Source organism: Sparus aurata, chromosome 19 (assembly GCF_900880675.1).
Source record: "Sparus aurata chromosome 19, fSpaAur1.1, whole genome shotgun sequence".
Lineage (NCBI taxonomy): Eukaryota > Metazoa > Chordata > Actinopteri > Spariformes > Sparidae > Sparus > Sparus aurata.
The window spans coordinates 14,044,239-14,071,323 of NC_044205.1; the positions used below are offsets into that span (position 1 = coordinate 14,044,239).

The 27,085-nt window shown below is 44.7% G+C and overlaps 1 protein-coding gene across 1 annotated transcript in view; it reads left to right on the plus strand.

The window, feature by feature from the left end:
• Window positions 1-27,085, plus strand: part of zfhx4 (zinc finger homeobox 4) — an 87,180-nt gene that overhangs the window by 57,083 nt on the left and 3,012 nt on the right. The window contains 6 exon segments of the mRNA XM_030398886.1: window positions 11,256-11,354; window positions 17,862-17,995; window positions 19,106-19,306; window positions 19,571-19,691; window positions 19,858-25,233; window positions 25,741-27,085. Of these exon segments, the coding sequence (XP_030254746.1) occupies window positions 11,256-11,354; window positions 17,862-17,995; window positions 19,106-19,306; window positions 19,571-19,691; window positions 19,858-25,233; window positions 25,741-27,085 (7,276 nt within the window).

Consider the following 27,085-nt stretch of genomic DNA (forward strand, 5'->3'; position numbering starts at 1 on the left):
AATTCTCTCAAAATGAGATTTGATGATGATGAGGTCCAGCGATAGCATGAGTAAGAAAATGAAAGAAAAAATTTGAGATGGGAGACGAAGGATCAGCCTCTTAGATCTGATGGGGTTTCATTTACAGCGAGATGAGCTGATGGTAAAATAAAAAGCAAGAAAAAAATGTCTAAGAGATCATATTTCTTTTTTGCTGACTCTCCTTTTTTGCATTTTACCATCAGGGGGCTTTTTGCAAGCCAGGCAGAAAAAAAATCACGCATTGCCTGATATGTCATATCTTTTCACTGCAGTGTGTGTGTGTGTGTTTTCGCACAGGCGTGTTCAATTTGAAGCCCTCACTTGATTTGAATGGTGATTTTTTTTTTTCTTCTCCAACACATCAGTCACTTCATTCAGTTTTCCTATTTTCTTCAGAGCAGCGTAGCACACACACACACCAGCCCCCTCTGGCGTTTTTGACATATTAACATGTATCGACAGACCAGCACTCGCATGCCTGTAAACACTGACGCACACATACACACACCTCTGTCCCCTGAAGACATGTGATCAACCAGACCCAATCCCTTGTAATCATCTGGAACCCACACACACACACAAGTATAGTTCCCCTTCAATCCCGGGTAATGGTTTGGGGCAGGGGGCTGAAGCGGTGGGCTTCTTTCCCTTAGCCCCAGTGTCTTAAGCTGCCATTGATTAAATGTTAACTGATATACTCGGCCCTGGCAATCTTGTTAGAGCTGGAGCAGGCAGGCAGCTAGACAGACAGTTTAGGACCCGCGCCCTCCTGATCAATAGCACAGATAAAGATTTCATCCATCAATGAGCTCCCAAAACAAAAGGTATCTGATACCTGATTAGGCCCGTGGGGACAAATACACACACAGATTTGAGCTTGGACACACACACTCACACATCGCCACATGGGTTGTGAAGCGCGCGAAGAGGCAAACAACACACACACACACACACACACACACACACTCGGATCACAGATTAATGCAGCGAGATACAAAAATCTGCATTCGAGGTTAAGGCACACACTTCACACACACACACACACACACACACACGTACACGTTCCTTTCACTCACTTCCTTCGCCTAGAATAATACCTCCAGCAACCCCATCTGAAGTCAATCAGTTCCACACCTAATGGTGTAATTACAGCACGTACACACAAGCTCTCGCACACAGATACACGCACATATGCACAGTCAAGTTGGCAGATAAGGCAACCCTGACTTTTCCCGGATGAAGGTTAATTATGCTGTGTTAGTTCACTTCGGTGTGTGTATTTGTTTGTGCGTGCAGGTGTATGCGCGTCTTTTCTCAGAAACGTATGCGTATGTGTGTTTCCTCAAATGCATTTAGATCCTCAGAGCATGCCAAAGGCACCGCAAAGCAGCTGAATCAATGTCTGGGCGACCACCACTGTTAAAGTGTATCAATAATGTTCCCCTATCTTCTTTCCCGGCAAACGTCATCGGGCAGTTTGAAAGTCCAAGCCTGGCCGCAATTAAGACTTAATTATAAATCAATGTAAGGAGTCATTTGAATATGGATTTTTCCTTTTTCTTCAAATTGTTAACATATTCCCAACCCTGTCTATGCTTTTCTTCTTTTTTTTGTTACAACTTTAAGGAGAATCAATACCTCCCTTTACAGTCGTCAGAGAACATGCGTAATTGGAGCCAAAAACACAATGGGATATCTTCATGGGGGTCGATACCCAGAGGTGGTCAGGGGGTAAAAAATGTCACATCCCCTCAAATTCTGATGGCTTTTCAAATATAGTTAATGATGCTTTGTGGCCCCTTCAAAGAGTGATCTCATTTCGGGGGATTTTGGCTGACATTTGTTGTCACAATGCCAAAAATGCATTTCCATAATTTTCACGGCTGACATTTTCTTTGATATGACACTGTATCAGAGCGCATTCAAAGAAAAAAAAAAAAGAAAAGATATTGAAGCAACCCGGTAACCTGAATTTCATTTGATTAAATGATATCTTTCCTGCTTTATTTTCCTGCTCAACCATTTTGAGGGGCTGTGAGATTTTCAAGTGGCGTGTCAGGGGCTGGGAATCTAATGCATGGAAACATGGAGCTTTCTGTTTTCTGACGGCTAGCAGAGATAAGGTAGAGATATGGCTCTAGCACTGGCTCAAATCTAAAACAGATCCCACTGGGGGGGGGGCAGTTGGGGGAGTTAAGAAAGTGAAGGGAAGGAGCAAGGAGGGGAGGGGTGGAGGTAGCAAGAAAAGGGAATATTGTCAATCCTCTAAGTGTCTGGCGGTGTCTCTCTTTCTTCCCCTCTTTCTCTCACTCTTTCTCTCCCCCACTCTCCCCTCAGTAATCTGATTTATTCGAAGCATATGTGTGCTGCTCTGTCTTTGTCTGCTTCTATTAGGGCCAGTGGGGGCCCATATGACATTGTTTAGCCAGTAATGAAATGGACATTTTTTGCATGTTTTTGAGAAAGTCAGAGGAAAGCCAACACTCCTTATTTGTAACCGTCTGTGAATACCATCTCCGGGGCAGTTGCCCCAGGTCTGTGTATTTGCGTGTGTGTGTGTGTGTTGAATGTGAACACATGTGCCCATGTATTACAGGTTCCATGTGGTCATTTTTGGAGATGATTCTGAGCAACCTAATGAATATTTGGGCTCGAAGATATTTTTCTTTTTCTTCCGTGACTCTATTCTTCTTATGTTGAGGAGTCCTGCCATCCTCCCTAACCTCAACACATAACAAGGCCCTGATGATACACACATTTTTGTTTTGCGCACTCGGCTCTCTCTCTCTCTGGCAAAAAGACGCGTCACACGAACTTATTGTCAGCATACGAAATTGTTATGTGCTAATGGCAGCTATGCGGTGCTCCGGGCTCATATGAGGCGCCCATCAATAAGGAATGCAGTCATAGAAAAGCTCTGAAAATGAATAGAATGAATGGAAACCTGAAGTAATTTCTTTGTCAAATTTCTTTATGTGTAATTCACACAAACACACGGCCGTCCTGGCTGAGAAATTTAATGCAGCATTTTCTTTATTACGAAATATCACAAATGTGGAGCTCTTCAACGCGAGGATGACTCATTTCTCTGTGCGCTCTTGTCCCCAAATTTTATTTTTAAGAAATGACTTGACGAAAACCGCACGCCCATATAAACAATACAACTTTCCGCGATCCTATAACTGTATTTTATCTGCCCTTTCTATCTACTTAAATATTTTCTTTGATTTCCATCCAGGATTACAGTCTTGTTTTTGGTGGCTCTGAAAGCAGATGGTTTTTATGCTGCTAAAAACGGGACAGTAGCCCAATAGGATAAAGATCTGTTTAAGCATTATCCATTTGGCCACTGCCCGTCACAGGCCTATTTTAAGCATAGACACATACACACACACACACACACACAGAGCCATTCTCTTAAACCATGGCAGCCATTTTATTAGATTCCCTGATTCCCTGCCTCGTATTAGTTCCCGGAAAATAAATAAACCTTGAATACATGACAAGGACCAGTCTGGTCAATTGCAAACTATATCTATCCTGCCGGCATCTTTGTTTACCAGTGTAGTGATGGATGGACGGATAGAGGGATAAATGGAGGCACCGAGGAACAGATAGGGTAGGTATATGGATGGATAGCTGTGTGAAAAGATATAAAAATAGATGGACAGATGGATAGATAGGTGGATAGATAAATGGATGGATAGATAGACAGATGAATGCGGCAGGGAGATCTTGTTGGGCTGATAGAGTTGAGCAGGTATGCCGAGAAACAGCTGCTTTCTTCATTAGGTTCATCTATTGATCTCGGACCCTGGCTGTGCGTGCGTGCCTGTATGTGTGTGTGTGTGTGTGTGCGTGTGTGTGCATGTGTGTGTGTGTGTGTGTGTGTTTTTGAGGGAGAGAGAGGGGAAAGACAGCAGCCTCTGTAGATAAGTGCTGGTAATAGAACAGAATGAATTCTTATCACAGAGATGGGAAGGCCATTAACCCTCAGCTCCTCGTTCTCTCTCTCTGTCTCTGTCTCTGTCTGGTCCCTCTCTCTCGCTCTCTTTCTTTCTGTTCCTCCCTCCCTCCATCCGTCCGTCCTCCAGTCTGGACCTGACAGGGTCACGTTGACGAGCGTGTGTGATATTTCCACTATGTGTGCGACTCTCTGAGAGAGTGTGTGTGTGTGTGTGTGTGTGTGTGTGTGTGTTTTGCGGCTGCCGCTGTGCAGACTGCCCCATCGGCCAGATGTTTATAATCAGGGACTAGATAAATATTGGACCGGGGAATCATAAAAGACCAGGAAAAACAGCAAATAAAGAAAGAGTTGGGGGGGGGTGGGGGGATGAAACAGAGAAGAGGAATCTTCTTTTCAAATTATTCCTAAATCCCTCAGTAAGCTTGCCGTGCCGCCTCCTCAATTCACCTACTCAGCCTAAGGTGATTCAAACAGCCGAAATGCAATATGGCTGTTGTGTAAGATGCAGGTGTTTGTGTGTGTGTGTGTGTGTGTGTGTGTGTGTGTGTGTGTGTGTGTGTGTGTGTGTGTGTTTGCACACGTGTGGAGGCGTACAGTAGGTGTACTAGCCTATTGTATAAGGCCAGGTGTTGCAGCACTTTTTTTTTTCTTTTTCCCACCACTGAACCTTTTGAAGCCATATTTTTGTCCTGTGAAAACCTTTTGTATTTGCTATTAAAGAATCATTAACATCATCGCCCCCAGTGCTCGCAGCGCCGAAAATGGAACCCCTCTTAACACAAAACAACAGTTTCTGTCTGCGCAGCAAGCAAGACATGCAAGCCTTTAATCTTGGCTATGTTTATTCATATGATTTTCTTCTTCTTCTTTTTTTTTTTCTCTCTCCTCTTTTTTTTTTCAAAGGAGTAATAGGTGTTTTGTTAGTCGCCTGCAAGACAGCGGAGCGGGCAATTTGAGTGAAAGAAAATACAATGAAGTGTCTCAGGAAGTCGTAATTGACAACAACAAAGCAAATTTGGAGCTGCTGATACAAGCGTTTTTTACACAAAAGTCATTTTTTTCAGCATATTCTGTCAGTTCAACTTATTGACATTCACACCAGGAGCGTATTAAATGTGACAATCCCATTGTCTGGCTTTCAGAGTCAACCTGAAACAATAGATATTTTTCGCTGCCGTAATAAGTTCTCATGTGTTTTAAGCAATAAGTGAGCGGCCGGGGTGGATCGGAGCGTGTGGATGGAAACACGTGTGTTTGCTTGTGCTGGTGTGTGTCTGTTTACATGTTAGCATGTGGGCTGTGGACCTCTGTGCGTGAAATACGTTGAACGCTGTGTGGGAGTGGATGTGTGCAGTGATGGTTTTTTCGCGTGTAGGTGTGTGTGAGGGAGTGCAGGTGTGTGTGTGTGTGTGTGTGTGTGTGTGTGTGTAAGAGAGAGAGAGAGAGTGTGTCAGTTATTCCCAGGCCCTGTGCAGGAGCTGTAGCCCCCTCTCTGCTGGGTTGATGTTTAGTATTTTAGACATGCTACATTAACAACATCTGGTTAAGATCTAAATGCTTGTTAAACGCGCTGAAATTCGGGGGGAAAGGTACAGGGAGAACGAGAGGAGGGGGGGGATAAAGAGGGAGAGTAGGGTAAATAAAGATTTGAGGGTGAGAGGACGGGAGGGAGGGAGATCAGTAAGTCTGTAAGGTTATTACCCTGGCAGTATTACCACTGGCCCTTGACTGTGAGTGTGTGTGTGTGTGTGTGTGTGTGTGTGTGCGTGTGTGTGCCCGCGCAAAACGGCTGTGACTGTGTGGGATGGTGTAATGTTTCAAAGCTTTCCCCTTTAAAACCTAGGGGCCAAACTAGAGCCACGCGCGCGGCGCAGGAATGTGACATCACAGGGCCCCTATTGCTCGCAAAGACACACACATGCACACATGCACACACACGCACACATGCACACGTGGTCTCACAGGGGACATGACCAGAGTTGTAAGAAGAAATCAGCGTCAACATCACGGCTAAGTGGGGGAGACATGGCAGTCACGGGTGTTACGCAAAACATTAAGGCTGCATTACTACCACAGATACAGCACACAAAGACCATATCTAGCCTTTATTATAATATCTAGACAAAAAACACAACAGCACTGATGATATTGTAGCACACAGAGTCCTAACAGCTACACAGCATTAACCTCTCAGTCTAGTTGTTGGAGCATTTCTCATACATTTTCTGTCTTTGGCAGCAATTACTGTTTCGTTTGATGCTCCGCTTTCATAGTGTCCATGATTTAGAATAAACAATAATGTAAAAAAAAAAAAAGATTTCTTTTTTTTACTCCTTTACCCCTTTAATGAGCACCATCCTAGCCCTGAGAAAGCAAATTAGAGGCAGCTCTGGCCCGGCTAATGAATTCAGCCATTTTGGAGCCGCCGTGTCCAGTTTCTTCCGCACGCACCGCATTGCTCCACGGTTGTGTGCTGTGCAACTGAGTCCTCCAACGGGCACATAATGACCCGGCATGGCGGTTATGGGCCCTTAGGGGGAGACGGCAAGGGGAGCGAGTGGTCTCAGAGCAGGTCATTATACAGCTAGAGGGCACACACACACACACACACACACACAACCTCACTGCACTGACACTTTCAATACATCCTCCATTGCTTCCATCTCCCATATGTCTATTCCTCCATCTTTTTCTTTGCAAACATCTCTTTCTGTTATCTCTCTCCCAGTCCTTCTGCATCTAAATGTTGGGGCTTGTCTTTCTTTTTCTGTTTAATTCTAATTTCGACTGCAATGTCTCATGAGCAATTTTAACATATTTTCCTATTAAAATTATTCCTTTCCCCAACATCATAGAAACCAAACATGTTATTTATTGGACAAACAAGAGAGTTATTCATCCAGGGACCTAATTGGTTACACTGGCTTCCAATTAATAGTTTTATCTAAAACCAGGCTGTTTCAGCTGTAGCCCTGATCAGGAGTCACTTAATTATTCTTCCTCTAACGGTTAAATATAGGCTGGTGCTGGTTGCAAGGTAATCGGACCCAGGGTCTGTGGTTAGCTCGAGCTCACCGGCCGGCTTTAATGTTCCGTCCGACCCACATCAAAGAGAGTCCCACCAGGCTGCCAAAATCACACACCCTCCACAGCCTGACCCACTCCCAGTGTGTGTGTGTGTGTGTGTGTGTGTGTGTGTGTGTGTGTGTGTGTGTGTGTGTGTGTGTGTGTGTGTGCGTGTGCGCACACAGAGGCATTGGAAGGTGACTGCGAAAGTTTTGCTGTGCGTCCTCTGGTAGCGATTAAGTTGATGGTTAAGAGTCCCTGCCGCAGAACCCTCTGTCTCTCTCTCTCTCTCTCTGTCTCTCTCTCTCTCTCTCTCTCTCTCTCCCTCCTTCCCTCTCTCTCTTTCTCACACACACACTTGCACATGACAACTCACATGCAGACACATGCAGTCACTGTCTCACTCACTTGATCAATGGCGCACATCCACGCAAGCACACTCGGAACGCGTGTGCTCACGCACATACACACACAAACGAACTGGCACGCGCACTCGCTTGCACACTCATGTGGTGTGTAACTGTCAGGGTCAGTCAGAGGGCAGACGCTGTGCTGATGTATTGAGAGAGCTCGTCTGGGAATGTCCTCAGTTTGGAAACACATTCCCTGTGTGTGCGCACGCACGCACACACACACACACACACACACTCGCCACAGATCTAACCGACTAGAAGGGGAAAGGAGTTAAAAAAAAAAACCCTGATGAGGCCCAGATGATCACCCCTCCTTTCCTCTTTTTCTCTTCCTTCACCCACTCTTCACCCTCATTCCTCCCTCTCTTTCCTCCTCTCTGTTCATTGTCTCTCGTCTCTCTTGTGTCCTGTCTAGCTACAGGTAGACTGCCCCCTAGAGGCTACTTAAGATGGTGGTTTAGTAATGTCATGATCAAGCACCAGCTGCATCTCTGACCTCTTTCCCCAGAGCCTTATCCTCCCTGACTTTGCTCACTTTTTGCTAGAGAAAATAGGGAGGGCTGAATTTGCTTGAAAAGGCTCACATGAATTGCGCAATCACAGCTGGCATCATACCAAGCAGTGTCATACAAATTAAGGTTAAACCTGTAAAAGCTGAGTTTAAGGTAAATACATTTAAGTTAACACTCATTATTATTCTGAGTGTGTTATTTGACATTTTGTGAATGATATTGACCACTGACTAACAGTTTAAAGTGACAGAAATAATATGAAATTGAATTTATTTGGGATATACATTCAAACCTACAGTATATTATTATAGTGAAAATATATGATAATAATAAAGTAGAATTAAAGGGGATTTTGTTACATATTTATGTATATATATACTGTGGGGTGAGCTGAAGGAATGAAGGCAGACACTGACAAAGGAAATGAAAAGGTGTTTATTTTTCCTCCTGCTTTTTGAGATCTTTTTTTTTTTTCATTTTATTTCATTTTATTTTTTTACTCTTTCTTCTGAGACATTGTCCTGACCTTGCAGTGTGTGAGATCTTGGAGAGCTTATTTTTCTCTCTCTGTATTTCTGTTCTGACCCTCCTCCTCCCCTCCTTTTCCCACTCTTGAAACATGCTGTTCGATTTGTGCCATTTGCTTTTCCTTGGCATCGAACAAAAGTCAAGTACAGAGAAAAGATAAACCAGCGAAGAAGGACTTTCAAACCCACTGCACACACATTTAAACCAACTCTCTCTTGCTCTCTCACTCTCACACACACACACACACACACACACACACAGATGCACAGGCTATCCTTCCTGTTTTCCCTCTTTACGAAGGTGGGCTGAATTAAAATACAAAGATGGACGCTGCAGCACCGGCAGTGAAAATTGCAATTTCTGCAGCCCGGGCTCTCTTGGCTGACAGGAGATATTTCATCCCGTTGTCACCAACGTATTAATAAAACATCAGGAGCAGAGTGCAGTCCCACTCTCCTCTCGCTCTTTCACACACAAACGCACACACGCAGAGATGCACACCTTGAAATAGATTGCGTATACACGTGTGCGAAATGTGTACATGCGTGTGCAAATGCAGAAATACGACATTGTTCATGAATACGAACACACACGCGCGCACACACACACACACACACACACACACACACACACACACACACACACACACACACAACCAGAAATTTTCTCCTCAATCACATGCCAGCATCTGCCATGAAAATTTCATGCTGTATATAATGTCCACTTAATGTGTTGCGCTTAAAGCAACGGCGCCAGCACTTAGTCTGTGTGTCTGTCTGTGTCTTTGTGTGTGTGTGTGTGTGTGCGTGTGTGTGTGTGTGTGTCTGTGTGTGTGTCTTTGGTTGTGCGTGAGTGTGTGCACCCCGCCGTATGTGAAAGGGTTAATCATATCATGTTTCCGAGGGGGGTTTTTGCAGACCCCTTATGTTGGTCATACAATGGCCAAAGTGATTGTATGCAAATGCAAGCTGACCTCAATGCACCCTTTGCCTGATTTCTATGAATATGTCTGTGCGTGTGTGTGTGTGTGTGTTGTAAAATATGGCTATTAAGGCAGTGCAGGATTGATGAGCGCAGCTCTTTTACACACTCACACAAACACACATGCACACAGACGCATACACCAGTTTCATTCTCTGGCAGAGTGAGGAGGGGTTTGTGGTGAAAGAGAGCCCCCCTTCCCCCCGTTTAGAAGACATGAAATTTTTAACGCTTTTGCTCCTTGTGTGCGTCTGTGTGTGTGTGTGTGAATATGATACTGCGTGTGTATGATTTGACGCCTGTGTGCAAGTGTTTCTGTTTGATTTTGCATTTTGTGTGTGCTACCCTGAGATGGGTACTATATATGTGTGTATATATGTTTTTTTGTGTGTGTGTGTGTGTGTGTGTGTGTGTGTGTGTGTGCGCGTGCGTGCGCATGCCTGGTTATCTGGCCTCTCTCAGACTGCTCAAAATTCATTACAAAGTGACATCAGCCCAGCCGGAGACAAATGATGGCTGGATGAAAGGGAGCGCTGGGGCTTGGCTAGGATTAGTGTTAGCTTGCGCTGGCGACACATATACACACATACACACTTGTACACACACACGCACACACAAAGCGCACACACACGCACACACACACACTTTAATCCACTGGCAGAACACTGCAGATACACAGAATTATCAAACAAGGGGCTGAACTCTCAGAGATGGGCAGGCTAATCTGCTAATAGTACAGAGCTGCACGTGTGTGTTGGTTTGTGTCTGTGCACGCGTGTGTGTGTGTGTGTGTGCACGCAAGTTCATTTTGTACAGACTTGTACAGTACTACATAGACATAGTATCTATATACAGTAACATCACACACATATATATATATATGCGTTTTGATTTTTTATTTTTGCTTCTGCGACCTCATACAGTAAAATGTGTGTCTGAGGCTGTGTGATGATGTCCAATTGTTTTTCACACTGCTTTTAATAAAGTAGAGTGTATAGCTTTTTCACACAGTTATGTTTTCACATTAAAACTGTACAATTTTGCTGTTTATCATTGCTGTAATATAACCTTATCAACATATATATATTCAATAGCAGGAAAAAGATTTAAAGGTGCACTATGTAGTTTTGGGGAAGAACTGTGAATCTGACTTAAATCACAACTAAATAACTTGACCATATTACACTCTGGGGACAGCTTATTCATTTATATCAAATAAATATTTCTAATAGATATATTTCTCAGTTTATATTATTGCCTTTTTAATAATGTAAATGTTACCTTTTTTTAGTTTACATTTATTTTCGAAAGACCGTGTACTGCATCGTTAACATTTATTTAAAAGAAAATATATAGACAAGTAACTTTCTTTGAATATATATTTTTGGAAAGGGGATCAAAGTGGACTGAACTAATTTCCATGCGGGACATGTTTTGTAGTCACACAACCTGTCTGCTTACAGGCCTTGAATGTATTATGTTTCACCCAGTAGAAGTGGCACGGCGGGGCTATTTTCAACAGAACATGTGTTCACGTCACTAGAAGCATTATTTGCTGCTGAGAAATACAGAACAGTAGGGTCGAGGTTTTACGAGGATTAACTGAGCATGTACAAGCAGGAATATTTTCAAAAAGACTCTAATATGATAGCGCACTATCTGATAAACCACGGAAGGTTTTTATTTCTTTTTGTGCCTCAGCCAGTGTATGCCATTTTTTAGAGAGCATCATGGGTAATGTAGTCATTTCCTTTGTCCGTTTTTCAGAAGACACTACTGAGGACAGCGAGAGACCTCCTCGCTCTTCCTCCAGGCCTGGACACAACCTCCCTGACCGAGACTTGACTGACAGCCGGAGAACTGACCGTAAGTCCACACACACACACACACACACACACACACACACACACACACACACACACACACACACGTACGTACTGTACGCACACACTAGAGAAAAAAACAAAAAAAACACATATGAACCATAAGCTTCCCTTCTTCTTCTAAGTTATCGCTCATCTCGCTCTCTCTCTCTGCCTAAGATAAGGTTCTAACATGTGTGTGTAACATGTGAATGCTGCTGACTAGCCTCCATGTGACCTGCTTTAATCGTTTCCATCTGACAGAAAGAGAAAAAGAGAAAGAGAGAGAGGGAGAGTGGGAAAGAAGGAGAGAGAAAAAAACAGAGAGAAAGGGAGAGGGATAAGTTGAGTGTTGTGGATATTACCAGGCAATGTCCAGGCCCCAGATTATTTTTTAATCAAATCAGTTTGCGTGCTTGTAATTTATAAGCGCCTTGCATTAATCTTTTCTCGTTCTTGTGCCCTCTCCGATGACATATTAATTTTTCATAAGCGCAGGATTAGATGGGGGGGGCCTGTGTATATGTTTTTCTAATATTGCTCCGCATCCCTGCAACCCTTAAATTAGTTTTTTTTTTCTCCCCTTCACCCTCCCTTCATTTTTCTTTCTCTGTTTTTTTTTTTTTTTTTTTTTTCCGGCTCAATCCATCCCTTAATTGTTGTCCAATCTGTGACCCTATCACCCGGCATTACCTCGGATAGGGAAAAGAGCACAAGACAGAAAAGCACTGTTCATTGGTTTGTAAGAATGGCAACGTTGTAAGCGGGGAGGGGCGACAATCTGTACAAGGCGGCTTGGTGTTTTTTTGTTATTTTGGGGCGAGGTAGGGAGCACATAATGCCGCTGCTGCGAGGCTGTGGTCGGGATAGCCCTGGCTTTGTTAGATTTGATTTACCCAAATAAGAATTCATATGGTCTTTTTATGTATGAGATGGAAATCCATGGCTGGGGATGAATATTGCATGTGGTCTCTCTCTCTCTCTCTCTCTCTCTCTCTCTCTCCTCCTTTTTTTTCTCTCTGTCATTGCATGGGGTTCTCTCTCTCTCATTCTTTCTCCCTCTCCTAATGTCTCCCCTTCTCTTTTCGCTCCCCCCCAACCCCCTTCCCCGCCCCCCAACTCACACACGCACACACCTTCCGCCTCCCAACCTCTATCCATCTCAAGCTCCCTCCCCACCTCCTCTTCCTAGCATGCCATACCTAGCTCCATAATGTGAGGCTCAATGAGGCAGAAGGAGAGCTGAGTGAGGCTGGGGCCTATTAGTTTAGCTAGTCATCTATCTTTCAGCTCTATCTCTCTGACAGGCCTGTCTGACGGACTGGCGGGGAACCACCATCCATGCATTTACCGCCGCATATTACCGCCAGTGTCATTTAACACCACCGCACACATGCAAAAAAAAAAAAAAGAAGTGGCCAGGTCCCTCCTACTTTGAGGCGTGCTTACGTATGTGCTTGTTCCCGGTTGTAGTCCATCACATGTCAGAAATGTATTTAATAAAGCAGAAGGTGTGCCTTTTTTATTTGATTTTTTATGAATAATTTGTAATAGGAATCGCCTTGGATTTCATCAGGAAACCAGATATAATATTACTCCTCCTGGGTTTTTTGGTGTTTTATTTTGCATTTGGATTAAAGGAGGTTTCCGAAAGTCAAATGCCAGAAAATGCAAGAGGGGGGGTACCCTGGTTTGTCAGCGAGGTTGTTATGCTAGGGGTTATCATCAGAGGCAGGGCGTTGTTTTTCTCTTTTTTCCCAGCTTAAAGTAGTAAGATTTAGCATCTCCATCCTCAGCCCCAAATCTCTGGCAAGCTCGAAATGTTCACTTCTGTTGCATGCGTGTGATTGTGTGTGTGTCTGTATGGAGATCTCCAGGGAAGGGATTACAGTGTGACCAAGTGAGCAGTGTGTTTGCGCACTTCATCTCCGAGACCAAGATCCTTTAAACAAAGAGGGGTAGATAGATAGAGAGGGGACGAGAGAGGGAGAGAGAGAGAGATGGGGGGGGGGGGGAGGGGCAAGGAAAGACAGAAAGAGCTTTTTTCCCTTGCTTCATTTACATTGTCTTTTATAATCCCATGTCACTTTAGATTAATTATAATCCATGTTACATTTTCCATGCAAATGTCCCCGATGTGGATTACTTCCAGATAGCTTTGTGCCGCATGTGTAGATGGTGCATGTCGCCACCATGGCTCAGGGGCCCACTTCTTATAAATAACCAACTAAACAAAGGCCCCGGCATGGAAATGAGCCTGTCAGGAAGCCTAAGGAAATTACAGATCTCTACCTGCTTCAAATTAGCGCAGAGAATACTCATTGTTCCTACAGTCAAATGTTCTGTATTAATTGCGTGTACAATTTTGAATTGTGCAGATAAGGGGGGGGGGGGTGTGTGTGTGTGTGTGTGTGTGTGTGTGTGTGTGTGTGTGGAATCAGATGCAAACAAGATCAGATGTTAAATATTCCATATTAGCTTCCTCACATTCAGAATATTTCTTTTATTTGCATGCATCTTGCAAATTTGCCCAACTTGAGACGGGAGCTGTGCTCGTTTTTCCGTCTCTCTAAGATGAGATTAAAATATATTAAAGACATTAGCATGTTTAATTACAAGCCTGCAGCAATCCCTTTGTGCATGTATGTGTGTTTTCTGTGTAATGACAGCTTGTTGAACGTCTCAGACGATTTGTCAAATGTGACAAGGCCATGCTCATATTTATCTCTCATTAGAACACAAGCCGGAGATGGAAGAGAAAGGAGGGCTAGTCATTAAAAAACACAAACTACAAGACAGCTGCTGTTTAACAGCCTCTCTCTTCTCTCTCTCCCTCTCCATCTGACTATGCCTCTCTCCATCTGACTCCTTCCCAGTCTATCTTTCTCTCTCTCTCTCCCTCTCTCTACATCCCTCCGGCTAGATCTGGGCCTGCTGAGTGCTTCAGTGGGAGTTTGGGGTTCAGAGTGTGTTGCTGTAATGTTATCAGGTGACCGGGGGTCAGCCTAATGCGTAACCTCAGAGCAGTAGGCCAGTAAATCATGCTGGCCGGCCCTCCCTGGCCCGTTTTGGCCAGCTCTCCCACCTAGATTTACTGCTCCGTAACCTTAGCCAGTCTGCCAGGGCTCAGGACAGCTAAATTGAATACTAAATCCAAGCTGCCGCCACCCAGCCTGCTTCCTCTTAATTGACAGCCTTTTTCCCCCCACTCACTGCTGTATGTTTGCAGGCTTTTTTATTTTTTATTTTCATGGAATGAAATGTCAGGAATGGAATCTAATTGTTTTGCAGCTTGTAAAAGAAAGAAAAAAGAGAAAAGGATTGCAATAGGTAGGGTTTGATTGCTTTGGGAAAAAAAAAAGCTCCCGCTCCAAGATGTAGTTGATTTCATCTAAAGTCATAGTTGGTAGAGATATAAGCATTCAATGATATGCTTGTTTGTGTGAAAATCTCATTTGCTTGGTTCAGTTTGCACAAAATGTCTCACCCTTTCCGACACAAAAGGGCAGATTCCAAAATAGATCCGCGGGAAAAGCATTAGCTGTGATGGTGTTGTCGGTCCTCCTGCATTTTGAGGAGCAATTTGGGACAGAAATATCCTGAGGTATTTGGAGCTACGGGCTCCTCTGTCCCTCTCTATCATTTTTTCTCATTCTTCCCTCTCTTCCTCCACATCGCTCTGCCTCCCCCACCATTGCTCTGTACCTCTCCCCATTTGAGCGCCCACTTGCGTGTATATAAGTGTGTGTATACGCCGCTCCCTAAACACCATTGACAGTTGCAAATAAAGATAGGTGGCGAGTGTGCCGCTCTCTCCCCCTTGCAATGCAAAAGGGGTTGAGTGTCATAAATCACCTTTTGATTTATCTAATCAAGCAAGGTCCTGCTGCATGCAGACATTTGTCATTGGTAGTAGGGGAGTGTGGCGGTGGTGGTGGAGGGGGGTGTCAGGTTTATTCTGCCCCTCCGCTTCACTGGGTTGCAGCTGGTGGAGCCCACCTAAGGATGAAGGGATGGAGGGAAGGTGGGAAGGGAGGGAAAGAACGGGCTGGAGGAGGAAAAAGGACACAGCAATTAAGAGGGGTGCAGACTCGGAGACAAAGGAAAAAATGAGTGGAGAGTCTCCTGCTCCGGCCTTGTTCTCAATCCTGCTCTCTCTTCCATTATTTCACCCTAATTATTTTATCTATTCGTGCACATCTGGAGTACGATGCTGGGTAAAACCCACAGGTGGAAGGACATTTAGATTTTCTCTCATAAATTTGGATTGTGCCAGCCATTGTATTTATATGTGTTACAGGTGATTATATCCTTGGAGGACACTCTACAATTTTGAATGCAATTCTATGCTTCAAAACAACTTTATTATTCACTGGCAGGGCTTTGCCATTTAAAGCTCCTAAGTGGCCATAGAGAGAATTGCTCTCTCAACATTCAAGGTTAACCAACTGTTTTTCTTTGCGCGAGTGTCATAAGCGTTGATGAAAGCACTAGGTCGCACGAATCTAAAACCAGAAGGACAGATCTTCATGTTGCACGCACACACAAACAAACACACACACACACACACACACACACACACACACACAACACATTTACATTCAATATGACAGTAATCAATGGTGATCTGTGGGCTTCCCCCCGCCGCATTGTAAATGTTTTTGCAGCCCCTTGTCCGACAATCGCCTCATCTCCTTTCGCAGGGATGTAATTTAGTTGCAAATTGACTGGAAGACGGGGGCAAAAATTGAAAGTTGAAATTAGAAATGGTCATAATAAATACGGGAGGCGGGGTGGAGGCTTTGGAAAGGTCAGGTGATATGACGGGTGCTTCCAGGCTGGGCAGATCTGACCAATGGAGTGTCAGCGGCCTGTCATGAAGTGCATCATACACACACACGTACATGCGCATAGACACACACACAAGCCCTGCAGGGGCCATCACAGGCAGTGGAAGACGAGATTACCTCGCTATTCTGAGCTGCAGAGCAATTCTCGGATGTTCTTGGAAATTCACATTGTGCCCTTGTGTTTTTTTCCCTCTCTCTCTCTCTCTCTCTTTCGTCCTTTCTTCCTCCCTCCCTCTCTCTCTTGTCACTTTCCTTGACAGGCCAATATTTCAGGCTCCAGATATAGGGGATTACAAATAAAATAAGTGGAACGCCTACTTAATGCAACAGAATTAAAATGCATGAACGGGCCGGAGGAATTGATATGCGCCCAATACAAACACGAGCCACAGAATAATATGAAATACAAAATGTTTTTTTTCAACCCCCTCTCCATGTATCAGTGCTTTGATTTCCCTTTTTTTCCATTTGTGCATCTAGCGTGAAGCGTTGATTCGCAAGAGTGAGGCTCACATATTGCCTTGAGTGACCAGACGAGGGAGGGGAGGCAAGAGGGGAGAGGAGGGGGGGGTGATGGCTTAGGGAGAGAGGGAGGAAGAGAGCAAGCGAGAGGGAGGGAGAGTTGCTGTGTCTTTGTGTTGTGCCGAGTGGGTAAATTGCAGTGGCAGAGTATAGCAGGGCCTGCATGGCCTGTATCTCAGGATGAGGCTAATGAAAGATTTATCAGCGGCTGCAGCATTTACTAAATACAACCAGAGGCTGATCTCTCCACATTGAGCCCTGCTGTTAACGTCACACACGCTTACATGCACACACACACAAATAGACACACACAAGCAGTGCTGCAACTGTACCACCAGCCGTGACCAAGCCCCGAAAATTTAGCATCTTGTACAGACAGAGAAGTTGTTGAGGCAGCTGGGGAAATGTATATGAACTAATGAAGTGTATAATATTACCATAACATTTAATGTATGTCGTGCTGTGATAATGAGCCTGCCTGAGTTTTCTCCATTTCACATGTCCTCAGGGCAGAAACACGTCACCCTATATGAATGTGAATAATAGTCCATGCTTGTATCCACGCTCATGTTGTCTTGGTGTCAAATCATCACCTATTTCCCAATGAATATTAATTTGGTAGACTTATTTATGTTATTCCCTCTATAATATGTGTATCAATAGTCATTTAACCATGTTGTGATCTAACACAGCCACAACATGTCAGACATTTCAATTTATTTACTCAACTGTGTCAGTTTTAAATACTTGATATGTTCTGGATTAATATTCTCATTTCTCATACAGTATGTATGTGTGATCTAAGGGATTCTATACATCAATGTGACATGGGGCCCTGTTACTCTCTTTCAACTCTTATGTTTTATATGTCAGTCTGCTCCAGTGCTCATTCCAAGAAGCTCAATTTTAAAAATAAATCGAAGTCATCAATCATTTTGTAATGTCGTGGCTTTGTTGATATTTTAAGTTGTTAATGTGGAGCCTTTAGTTCTGACACGAGATTCATAATGAAAACAGTGTATTTGAACAGACATACAAGCTGTAAATAATAACTGATTAGTCAGTGAAAAACATAAATTTTTAATGCTTAACATTCTGTCTCTTTCTCCCCTTCTCTCTCTCCCTCCCCCCATGGCCAGGAGCGAATGCCATATCCAAAGAGGTCACCGGACCGAATGCTATGGTTAAACATTCCCTCCTACCGGATCGACAAATTGAAAGTCCACCCAAAAGGCCAAAGTCTGCTGAGGGGAAGACTTCTGCCAATGAGCAGGTAAAGGTTTGCTGAATATTAAAAGAACAGCGACTCAAAGAGCATGTGTTCCAGCTGATCCTGAAAGTGTCTGAGGTGCACTGAGGGCAACAAAGGACCTTTAACTGTTTTCACTTTTCCAAAGAAAAATGTATCTGTAGGTTGTGGAACTTTATGTGCATCTGCTTTAACTAGACTTTCACATTTAAAATACATGTGAGGCACAGAAGGCTAATAGCTAATGAGGCAGGTTCTCCTTCATAAGCACTAATGAAATCTAACCTTCACTGTCACTGTGGGATGAGTTAATGGGAGGATACTTATGAACTGTAAGACACAGAAATGCTAAGCTAAGCATTTAGCAGTTGCTGGCGCCAGCATTCTATCAAAGGGTTAAACTCAGCCTGCCGTTCTCTCCCTGACAGAACTTTTTAGCATCAAGCACAGTAGGCCAGTCTTTGTGTTCTTAAGTGGAATACCTGCACTAGCCTCAGGCCCCCACCCTGCTTCTCTCCCCCTTTTTGCATCTCTTTAAATTATATGTGTTTTTAAATTAGATTATGAAGTATTAGCTCGTCTGGTTCTTGGCCCTGCAAGGAGGGAGGACTTAGTCATTTCAGAAATGGATTCTATTAAGACAGGTGGTGGGGAGGCAGCTATGTTCAGAGTACTCCCTGTAATGAGGGCAAGGCATAGCTTGGGAGAGTACACACCTTTGTCATCTGTAATACCCTGATTAGAAATTCTGGCCAATCATGTTTTCTGCTAATAAAATTGCATGAGTTGAGAGACTTAAGTGAATTACATGAAACATAGTTGATTTTCTGTGTTAAGGTGGACATGGGGTTGGTGGGGAGAGGTGAATGTGGTGTATGTGTGGGGAAGAATAGGACATTTTATTTCTCAGACATGTAGTCATTTTCAACCCTATCAGTGCATGGGACATGGTTCTTGCATGTCTTGATCAAACCCTTGTTTGTTTTCAAAAACTAATGTCTGGCTTCAGATTTCTTTGGTGAAGCAGACTGTGACTAGCGTTGCTAAGCCCTGTTGTGCAAAAAATGTCTTTTGTTTTCTCTCCCAAACTGACACTTAATATATCTTTTCTTTTTTTTTGTCTTTTTTTTTAAGGTTCAGCAGTGTCCATATTGCAACTACAGCAGTAGAGATGCCAACCGTATGCAGCTCCATGTGATGTCCCAGCATTCCATGCAGCCAGTGATACGCTGCCCATTGTGCCAGGATGTCCTGAGCAACAAGATTCACCTGCAGCTGCATCTCACCCACCTTCACAGCGTGGCTCCTGACTGCGTGGAAAAGCTGATCATGACTGTACGTAGAAGTAATGATTATGAATATGATGTGTGTGCTTGTGTGTGTGTGTGTATCAAAATTATTTTAAATGGAAGAAAAAGTATTCTAAAGAAAAAGTAATTTTCAATTGAAAGGTTTATCGCAATTGCAAAAATATGATAACCAGCTGTTTACTTTGATATTTCTATCTTGTAAAAAATGTTAAATGTTTTAGGCACCTACTGTGTTATATCATACATTTAAACTGATGTCAAAATAAAGAAATGTCTTTGGTCTTGTTAGGTTGTTGGACCTGACACAGCAACACCAAATAATATAATACATCCCCAAACTGGACAAGACAAAGGTCTATCTTTGATGGATTCCTCTACCTCTCTTACTGATGGGTCAGGAAAGTCTCAAGGTGAGCAAAATGTATTATTTTCCGTTGCCTTTAACTATATGTCTTAGTAATAAAGTTATATTTAAATATATGAATATATACATGTATAATTCTCTAGTTGGTTGTTAATTTAGTTGTCATTTATCGGACAAATAATAATCATTCAAATTGTATTTTCTACTTGTAGGAAACATCTCAAAGGATGAGCTGAACCCTCAAGAAAAAAATGAATTGGACCTGCAGGGTGAGGAACTTAAGCCTCCAAAGGAGGCCTCAGAGGCCCCAGCCTGGAAGAGAGCCAGTGGTTTAGGACATGATAGCAAGTCCCCTGATACCCTACAGGACCATCTCAGTGAGCTCCAAAGGCTCCAGCAACAACAACAGCAGCTCTCAGTATCTGATCGACATGTCTACAAATACCGTTGCAACCACTGCAGCCTGGCCTTCAAGACAATGCAGAAGCTTCAGATACATTCCCAGTACCATGCCATCAGAGCAGCCACAATGTGCAGCCTTTGCCAGCGCAGCTTCAGGACATTCCTGGCCCTCAGGAAGCATTTGGAAAATGGACACCCTGAACTTAGTGAAGCTGAGGTGCAGCAACTTATAGGAAATCTGCCACTGAATGGCGATATCACTGAGAGTGAGGCCAGGGCCTTGGAGGAGGCTCAGGCCTTTGAACATGACTTGGACAAAGATGATGAAATGGACCAGGAAGAGAAGCCCAGTCCTACAGGAAGTGACAGCAGCTCTCTGCTTGATGAAATGGGAGCGGAACCAAAACGAACCCTACCATTTAGGAAAGGGCCCAACTTTACAATGGAGAAATTTTTGGACCCTTCTCGGCCTTACAAGTGCACAGTATGTAAGGAGTCCTTCACCCAGAAGAACATCCTACTTGTCCACTATAATTCAGTTTCCCACCTGCATAAGCTGAAGAAGGTTCTTCAAGAGGCATCAAGCCCTGTTCCACAAGAGACAAGCAACAGCATTGACAACAAACCATTCAAATGCAATATTTGCAATGTTGCCTACAGCCAAAGCTCAACACTTGAAATTCACATGAGGTCAGTACTTCACCAGACCAAAGCCAGAACAGCCAAAACTGAAATGAGCAACAGTAGCACTGGCAGTAGTGGTCCAGTGCCTGCAAAAAGCCCAGCCCCAAGCACACAAGGAAACAGCCACTCAGACACTGCTAGAAGTGGAACACCCTCTGCTAACAAAGAACACACTGTGGATCCCAAAGAAGCAAATAGCAGCAACAACATAAAACAAACAACAACTACTGACCATGTTTCAGCACAGGCAAGTAGCCACCAGTCAGCGCAGTCCTCAGCCCAATTGCAACTGCAGCTTCAACATGAACTCCAGCAACAGGCTGCCTTCTTCCAGCCTCAATTCCTCAATCCAGCTTTCTTCCCCCATTTCCCAATGACCCCAGAGGCACTGCTGCAATTTCAACAGCCACAGTTCCTCTTCCCCTTTTACATCCCGGGAGCAGAGTTCAACCTTAGCCCAGAGCTTGCACTGCACTCAGCAGCAGCTTTTGGAATGCCAGGCCTTACTGGATCATTCCTAGAGGACCTGAAGCAGCAAATGCAACAGCAGCATCAGCTGCAGCAGGCGCAGGCTCAGGCCCAGCAACAGGCTCAGCAGCAACAGCAGCAAGCCTCTCAGGCACAGTCACAAATTCAACAACAGAAAAACCAGCAACTGCAGAACCACAAAACCAAAATGGAGTGCAGCACTGTGTCTGTTTCAGAAATTCAGATGTCACGAGAGGCAGAGGACCACCTGGAAAAACAAGAAAACAGAGCAAAGATGGAAAATGATGCTTTAGGTGATGGAGGAAAAGACAACAAAGACCCTAAAAAGTCAAAGTTCTCAGAGCCATTGATTCCTCCTCCACGTATTGTGTCAGGAGCAAGGGGCAATGCAGCAAAAGCACTGCTGGAGAACTTTGGATTTGAGCTGGTCATCCAGTACAATGAAAACAGACAGAAGAACCAAAAGAAAAATAAAGATGGAGTTGAACAAGCAGAAATGAACACTGATAAGCTTGAGTGTGGTATGTGTGGAAAACTCTTCTCCAATATGCTGATTCTCAAAAGCCACCAGGAACATGTGCACAGTCAATTTTTCCCATATGTGGAACTGGAGAAGTTTGCCCAGCAGTACAGAGAAGCCTATGATAAACTCTATCCAATAAACCCTGCTTCACCTGAGACTCCACCACCACCACCACCTCCCCCTCCTCCACCACCACCTCCTGCTCCAGCTCCAGTTACAGCTCCACAACCGCCTTCAACATCAGTGACTAAGCCCCAAACCCCAGTACCTTCACCAGTTCCTGTCTCTCATCAGACCTCACATCAGCAGTCTCATCAGCCACCGCAACCCCAGCAGCCACCCCCTCCACCACCACCGTCTGCCCCTCCTGCTCCTCCCCAAGTGCAACTTCCTGTTCCCTTGGATTTGCCTCTTTTTTCACCTCTAATGATGCAGTCTGTCCAACACCCAGGCCTGCCACCTCAGCTGGCCCTCCAGCTGCCCTCCATGGACTCTCTTCCCACAGACCTTACTCAGCTCTGCCAGCAGCAATTAGGTCTTGATCCAAACTTCCTTCGCCAGTCCCAGTTTAAGCGACCACGCACCCGTATCACAGATGACCAGCTTAAGATCCTCCGTGCCAACTTTGACATCAACAATTCCCCAAATGAAGAGCAAATTCAGGAGATGTCAGAGAAGTCTGGTTTGCCCCAAAAAGTCATAAAGCACTGGTTCCGTAACACACTCTTCAAAGAGAGGCAGCGGAGTAAAGACTCTCCCTACAATTTTAATATCCCTCCCATTACTACATTGGAAGATATTCGCATGGAGCCCCAGCTCAACGCACATGAATACTACAGAACTGAGTCATCCCTGAACAAGAGGTCCTCAAGGACCAGATTCACTGATTACCAGTTAAGGATACTTCAAGATTTCTTTGACACTAATGCCTATCCAAAGGATGATGAGATTGAGCAGCTCTCAACTGTGCTCAACTTACCAACCCGAGTCATTGTGGTGTGGTTCCAGAATGCCCGCCAGAAAGCTCGTAAGAGTTATGAAAACCAGGCAGATTCCAAAGACAATGAGAAGAAAGAGCTGACCAATGAACGATACATCAGAACCAGCAACATGCAGTACCAGTGCAAAAAGTGCAACATCGTGTTCCCGCGCATCTTTGACCTTATCACTCACCAGAAAAAGCTGTGTTATAAGGATGAAGATGAGGAGGGTAATGAGGACAACATGTGTGAAGAAGATGCAGATTATATTGAGCAAGGTTCAATGAAGTTTTCCCAAGTTACTTCAGAGCCATCGAAACAGCACCATGGAACGGCCACCAGTTCTGGCTCAAGCTCCCCTGTGATGGCCTCTCCTCGTGCCAGCATGGGGAAAACATCCCCGAAACCAGACTTTGCCCCTGAAGCTGAACCTAAGCAAACTGAGAGTGCTGCCTCACCAGTGATCAAGTCACTACCAGAGCCCAGACCATCAAAGGCTTGCACACCTCAGCCACCTCCTCAGAAAGCTCCTCAACCACAAATGTCAAGACCCCATTCCCAGCCACAGGCAGCAGCGGTGCCCTCCAGTCCACTCTCCCTTGCCCTTTCCTCACTCACCAATAGCCTCCCCCACCAAATGCTTCAGTACCAGTGTGACCAGTGTAAGATTGCGTTCCCTACTGTGGAGCTATGGCAGGAGCACCAGCACATGCATTTTTTGGCTGCCCAAAACCAATTTCTTCACTCCCAGTTCCTTGAAAGACCCCTTGATATGCCCTATATGATATTTGACCCCAATAACCCCCTAATGGCTAGCCAGCTGTTATCTGGAGGCCTCTCCCAAATCCCCTCTCAGGGTAGCTCTGGTCTGGCCTCTGCTGCAGGCTCTGGAGCAATGAAGAGAAAACTAGATGACAAAGATGAAAGTGCTAACGATAAAGATGGTGGAAACAGTAGTGAGGAGCAACACAGAGATAAACGTTTGAGAACCACCATCACACCAGAACAACTGGAGATTCTCTATGACAAATACCTACTTGACTCTAACCCAACAAGGAAGATGTTGGACCACATTGCACGAGAGGTTGGCTTGAAAAAGCGAGTCGTGCAAGTTTGGTTCCAAAACACTCGTGCAAGAGAGAGAAAGGGGCAGTTTAGGGCTATTGGGCACTCCCAGTCCCACAAGAAATGCCCCTTTTGCAGAGCACTGTTCAAGGCTAAATCTGCTCTAGATAGCCACATAAGATCTAGACACTGGCATGAGGCTAAGCAGGCAGGCTTTAGCTTGCCACCAAGCCCAATGATGAATCAAGAAAATGAAAGGGGTGAAAGCCCAAATAAGTATAATTTTTTTGATTACCCACAGCTGCCTACCAAGACTGAGCCAAATGAGTATGAGCTGCCTGCTGCATCCTCAACTCCAGTCAAACCATCTGAGGCGCAGGTAAAAAACTTCTTAAGCCCTTCATCCTTAAAAGCTGAAAACTGTGATGAAACTGAAGGGCCCAATATGAATTCAGCAGAAGCTTCTTCTTATGACCTCAGTAAGATGGACTTCGATGAGACATCGTCAATTAATACAGCCATTAGCGATGCTACAACTGGAGATGAGGGAAATAACAATGAAGTTGAGAGCTTCACAGCCAATGGAGGGGACAAGCTGAGCGACAACAAGAGTGGCATGGCATCAAATTCTGATGCCGGCAGTGAAAGGTACCAATACAGCATGGTGAGCCCTGCCCTTAGTATGTCTGGAAGGGACTGTGACTCTTACTTTAGCTCCAGAGATGATGACATGGATGACAGGAGTGAATCGTCAAGCTTAGCTGATCCAAGTTCCCCTAGTCCCTTTGGGACGAACAACCCATTCAAGTCTGGGAAAGGCAGCAATTCTGGGGATAGGCCAGGCCACAAACGATTCAGGACTCAGATGAGTAACCTGCAACTTAAAGTCCTTAAAGCCTGTTTTAGTGACTACCGCACTCCTACGATGCAAGAGTGTGAGATGCTGGGCAGTGAGATTGGACTTCCCAAGCGTGTTGTCCAGGTGTGGTTTCAGAATGCCCGTGCTAAAGAAAAGAAATTCAAGATTAACATTGGAAAGCCATTCATGATAAGTCAAGGCTCACCAGATGGGCCCAGGCCTGAGTGTACTTTGTGCGGTATAAAGTACACTGCCCGGATGTCCGTCCGAGACCACATCTTCTCCAAACAGCACATCACCAAAGTGCAAGAAACCCTGGGGAACCAGGTAGATAGAGAAAAGGACTACCTAGCACCAACCACTGTCCGTCAGCTAATGGCCCAGCAAGAACTGGACCGTATGAAGAAAGCTGGTGAGGGACTCAGCCTGCCTGGCCAGCAGCAACAGACTGCAGTGGACAACAATAATGCACTTCATGGCCTCAGCCTACCCTCAGGCTACCCAGGGTTATCTGGCCTTCCGCCAGTGCTACTTCCTGGGGTCAATGGGCCATCATCACTTCCTGTTTTCCCACCGAACACACCTGGTGAGTTAGTATGACAAACAGAGAAAAAAGTTAAATAGACTAGAAGCTTTATGAACTGAGCTTTATCATGCACTATTTTATTCTACTATACTACTGTTTATTCTGTATCGCAGTGGTGTTTGTCAAAAGTCTTATTTTTTAAAACTATTTTAAAACTAAAAATGGTGGGAATTAGTGCATGCATAATGTCGTCATCATCAGAGATGAACTGCTAATTGATAATTCAGAGATTTTTTACAACAAATGTGTCTATATCATGGATTTTGTTTGTGTTGTTTGTTTTTCCCCTTATTGTAGGTTTGGTATATTTATATTATAATATATTGGCAGATTGAAATTATCATAAAGCGCATGTGACAGTTTTGATCCATAACAAAATCTTAACAAGAGAGATAAAGACTCAGCCAGTGTCAAATTGCTCTTGTCATAAAACTAATATCCATACTGATTTGGGGTTGAATATTTAAATATTGAATATTTCCATATTTATATACCACTGTATTTCAGCTTTAGCGTCTCCCGGTGCTGGCATGCTTGGGTTCCCTACACCAGCCACCCCCTCTCCTGCCATGTCTCTCAGCACTACCCCAACCAAGACTCTTCTGCAGACTCCTCCTCCTCCTCCTCCACCTCCTCCTCCTCCTCCTGTTCCCTCCACACCTTTGGCAGCAGTAAATCATACAGAGCAGCAAGGTAAAGAGAGAGAGAGAGACAGCAGCAAGAAGCAAGGAGATAGGCCATCTCAGATGAAGGTGAAGGACCGAGAGAACGAGAGCGGCTCGCGCCCTGAGACCCCCAGCACGACCAAGAAAAGGGAGAAACCAAGTCCAGCTCCAGGGAAACCAAGAAGTGAGGCTCAACTGGATTCCGCACAGCTTCAGGCACTTCAGAATGCTCTTGCCGCCAGTGATCCCAGCTCTTTCCTTGGGGGGCAGTTCCTGCCCTACTTTTTGCCTGGATTTCCCAACTGCTTCTCCCCACAGCTTCCTAGAGGGGTCCAAACAGGGGGTTACTTTCCACCATTGTGTGGAATGGAGAGCCTGTTTCCATATGGCCCAGCAGCAGTCCCACAAGCTGCCATGGCCGCTGGTCTCTCCCCGACCGCTCTCCTGCAGCAGTACCAGCAGTCCCTGCAGGATTCACTGCAGAAGCAACAACAGCAGCAGCAGAAACAACTTGAGCAACAGCAGAAACAACAACAGCAGCAGCAGCAGAAACCAACCCCTGTGAAGACACCCCAGAGCATACAGAGCACCACCACCAACTCCTTCAAACCAAAAGAAGCTATAGATGCTAGGCATGACACCAACAAAGGCTCTTCAACAGAAAGCACAAAAGAAGAACCGAAAACAGATACCAAAAGTACCATGGATTTTCCTGACGCTTTTATTGTACCATCCGTCAAGCATGAGTTTATATGCAGGAAGTGCCAGATGATTTTTGCTGATGAAGATTCAGTGGTGCGTCATCAGAAGTCCTTCTGTTACTTCGGACATCCTTTTACTGACCCGCAAGAGACAGTGCTTCGAAAGGCAGTGAGCAACTACACTTGTGTTGCCTGCAATGTGGTTGTTAACGGGAATGAAGCACTTGGCCAACACCTTCAGTCGAGCTTGCACAAAGAGAAAACAATCAAACAAGCAATGAGAAATGCCAAAGAGCATACTAGATTATTACCTCACTCTGTCTGCTCCCCTACTCCTAACACCACATCTACCTCGCAGTCTGCAGCTTCTTCTAATAACACCTTTCCTCATCTCTCTCACTTGTCCATGAAGTCCTGGCCAAATGTCCTGTTCCAGGCCACCACAGCCCGGAAAGCTGCTTCCTCCTCCCCGTCTGCCTCTCCTCC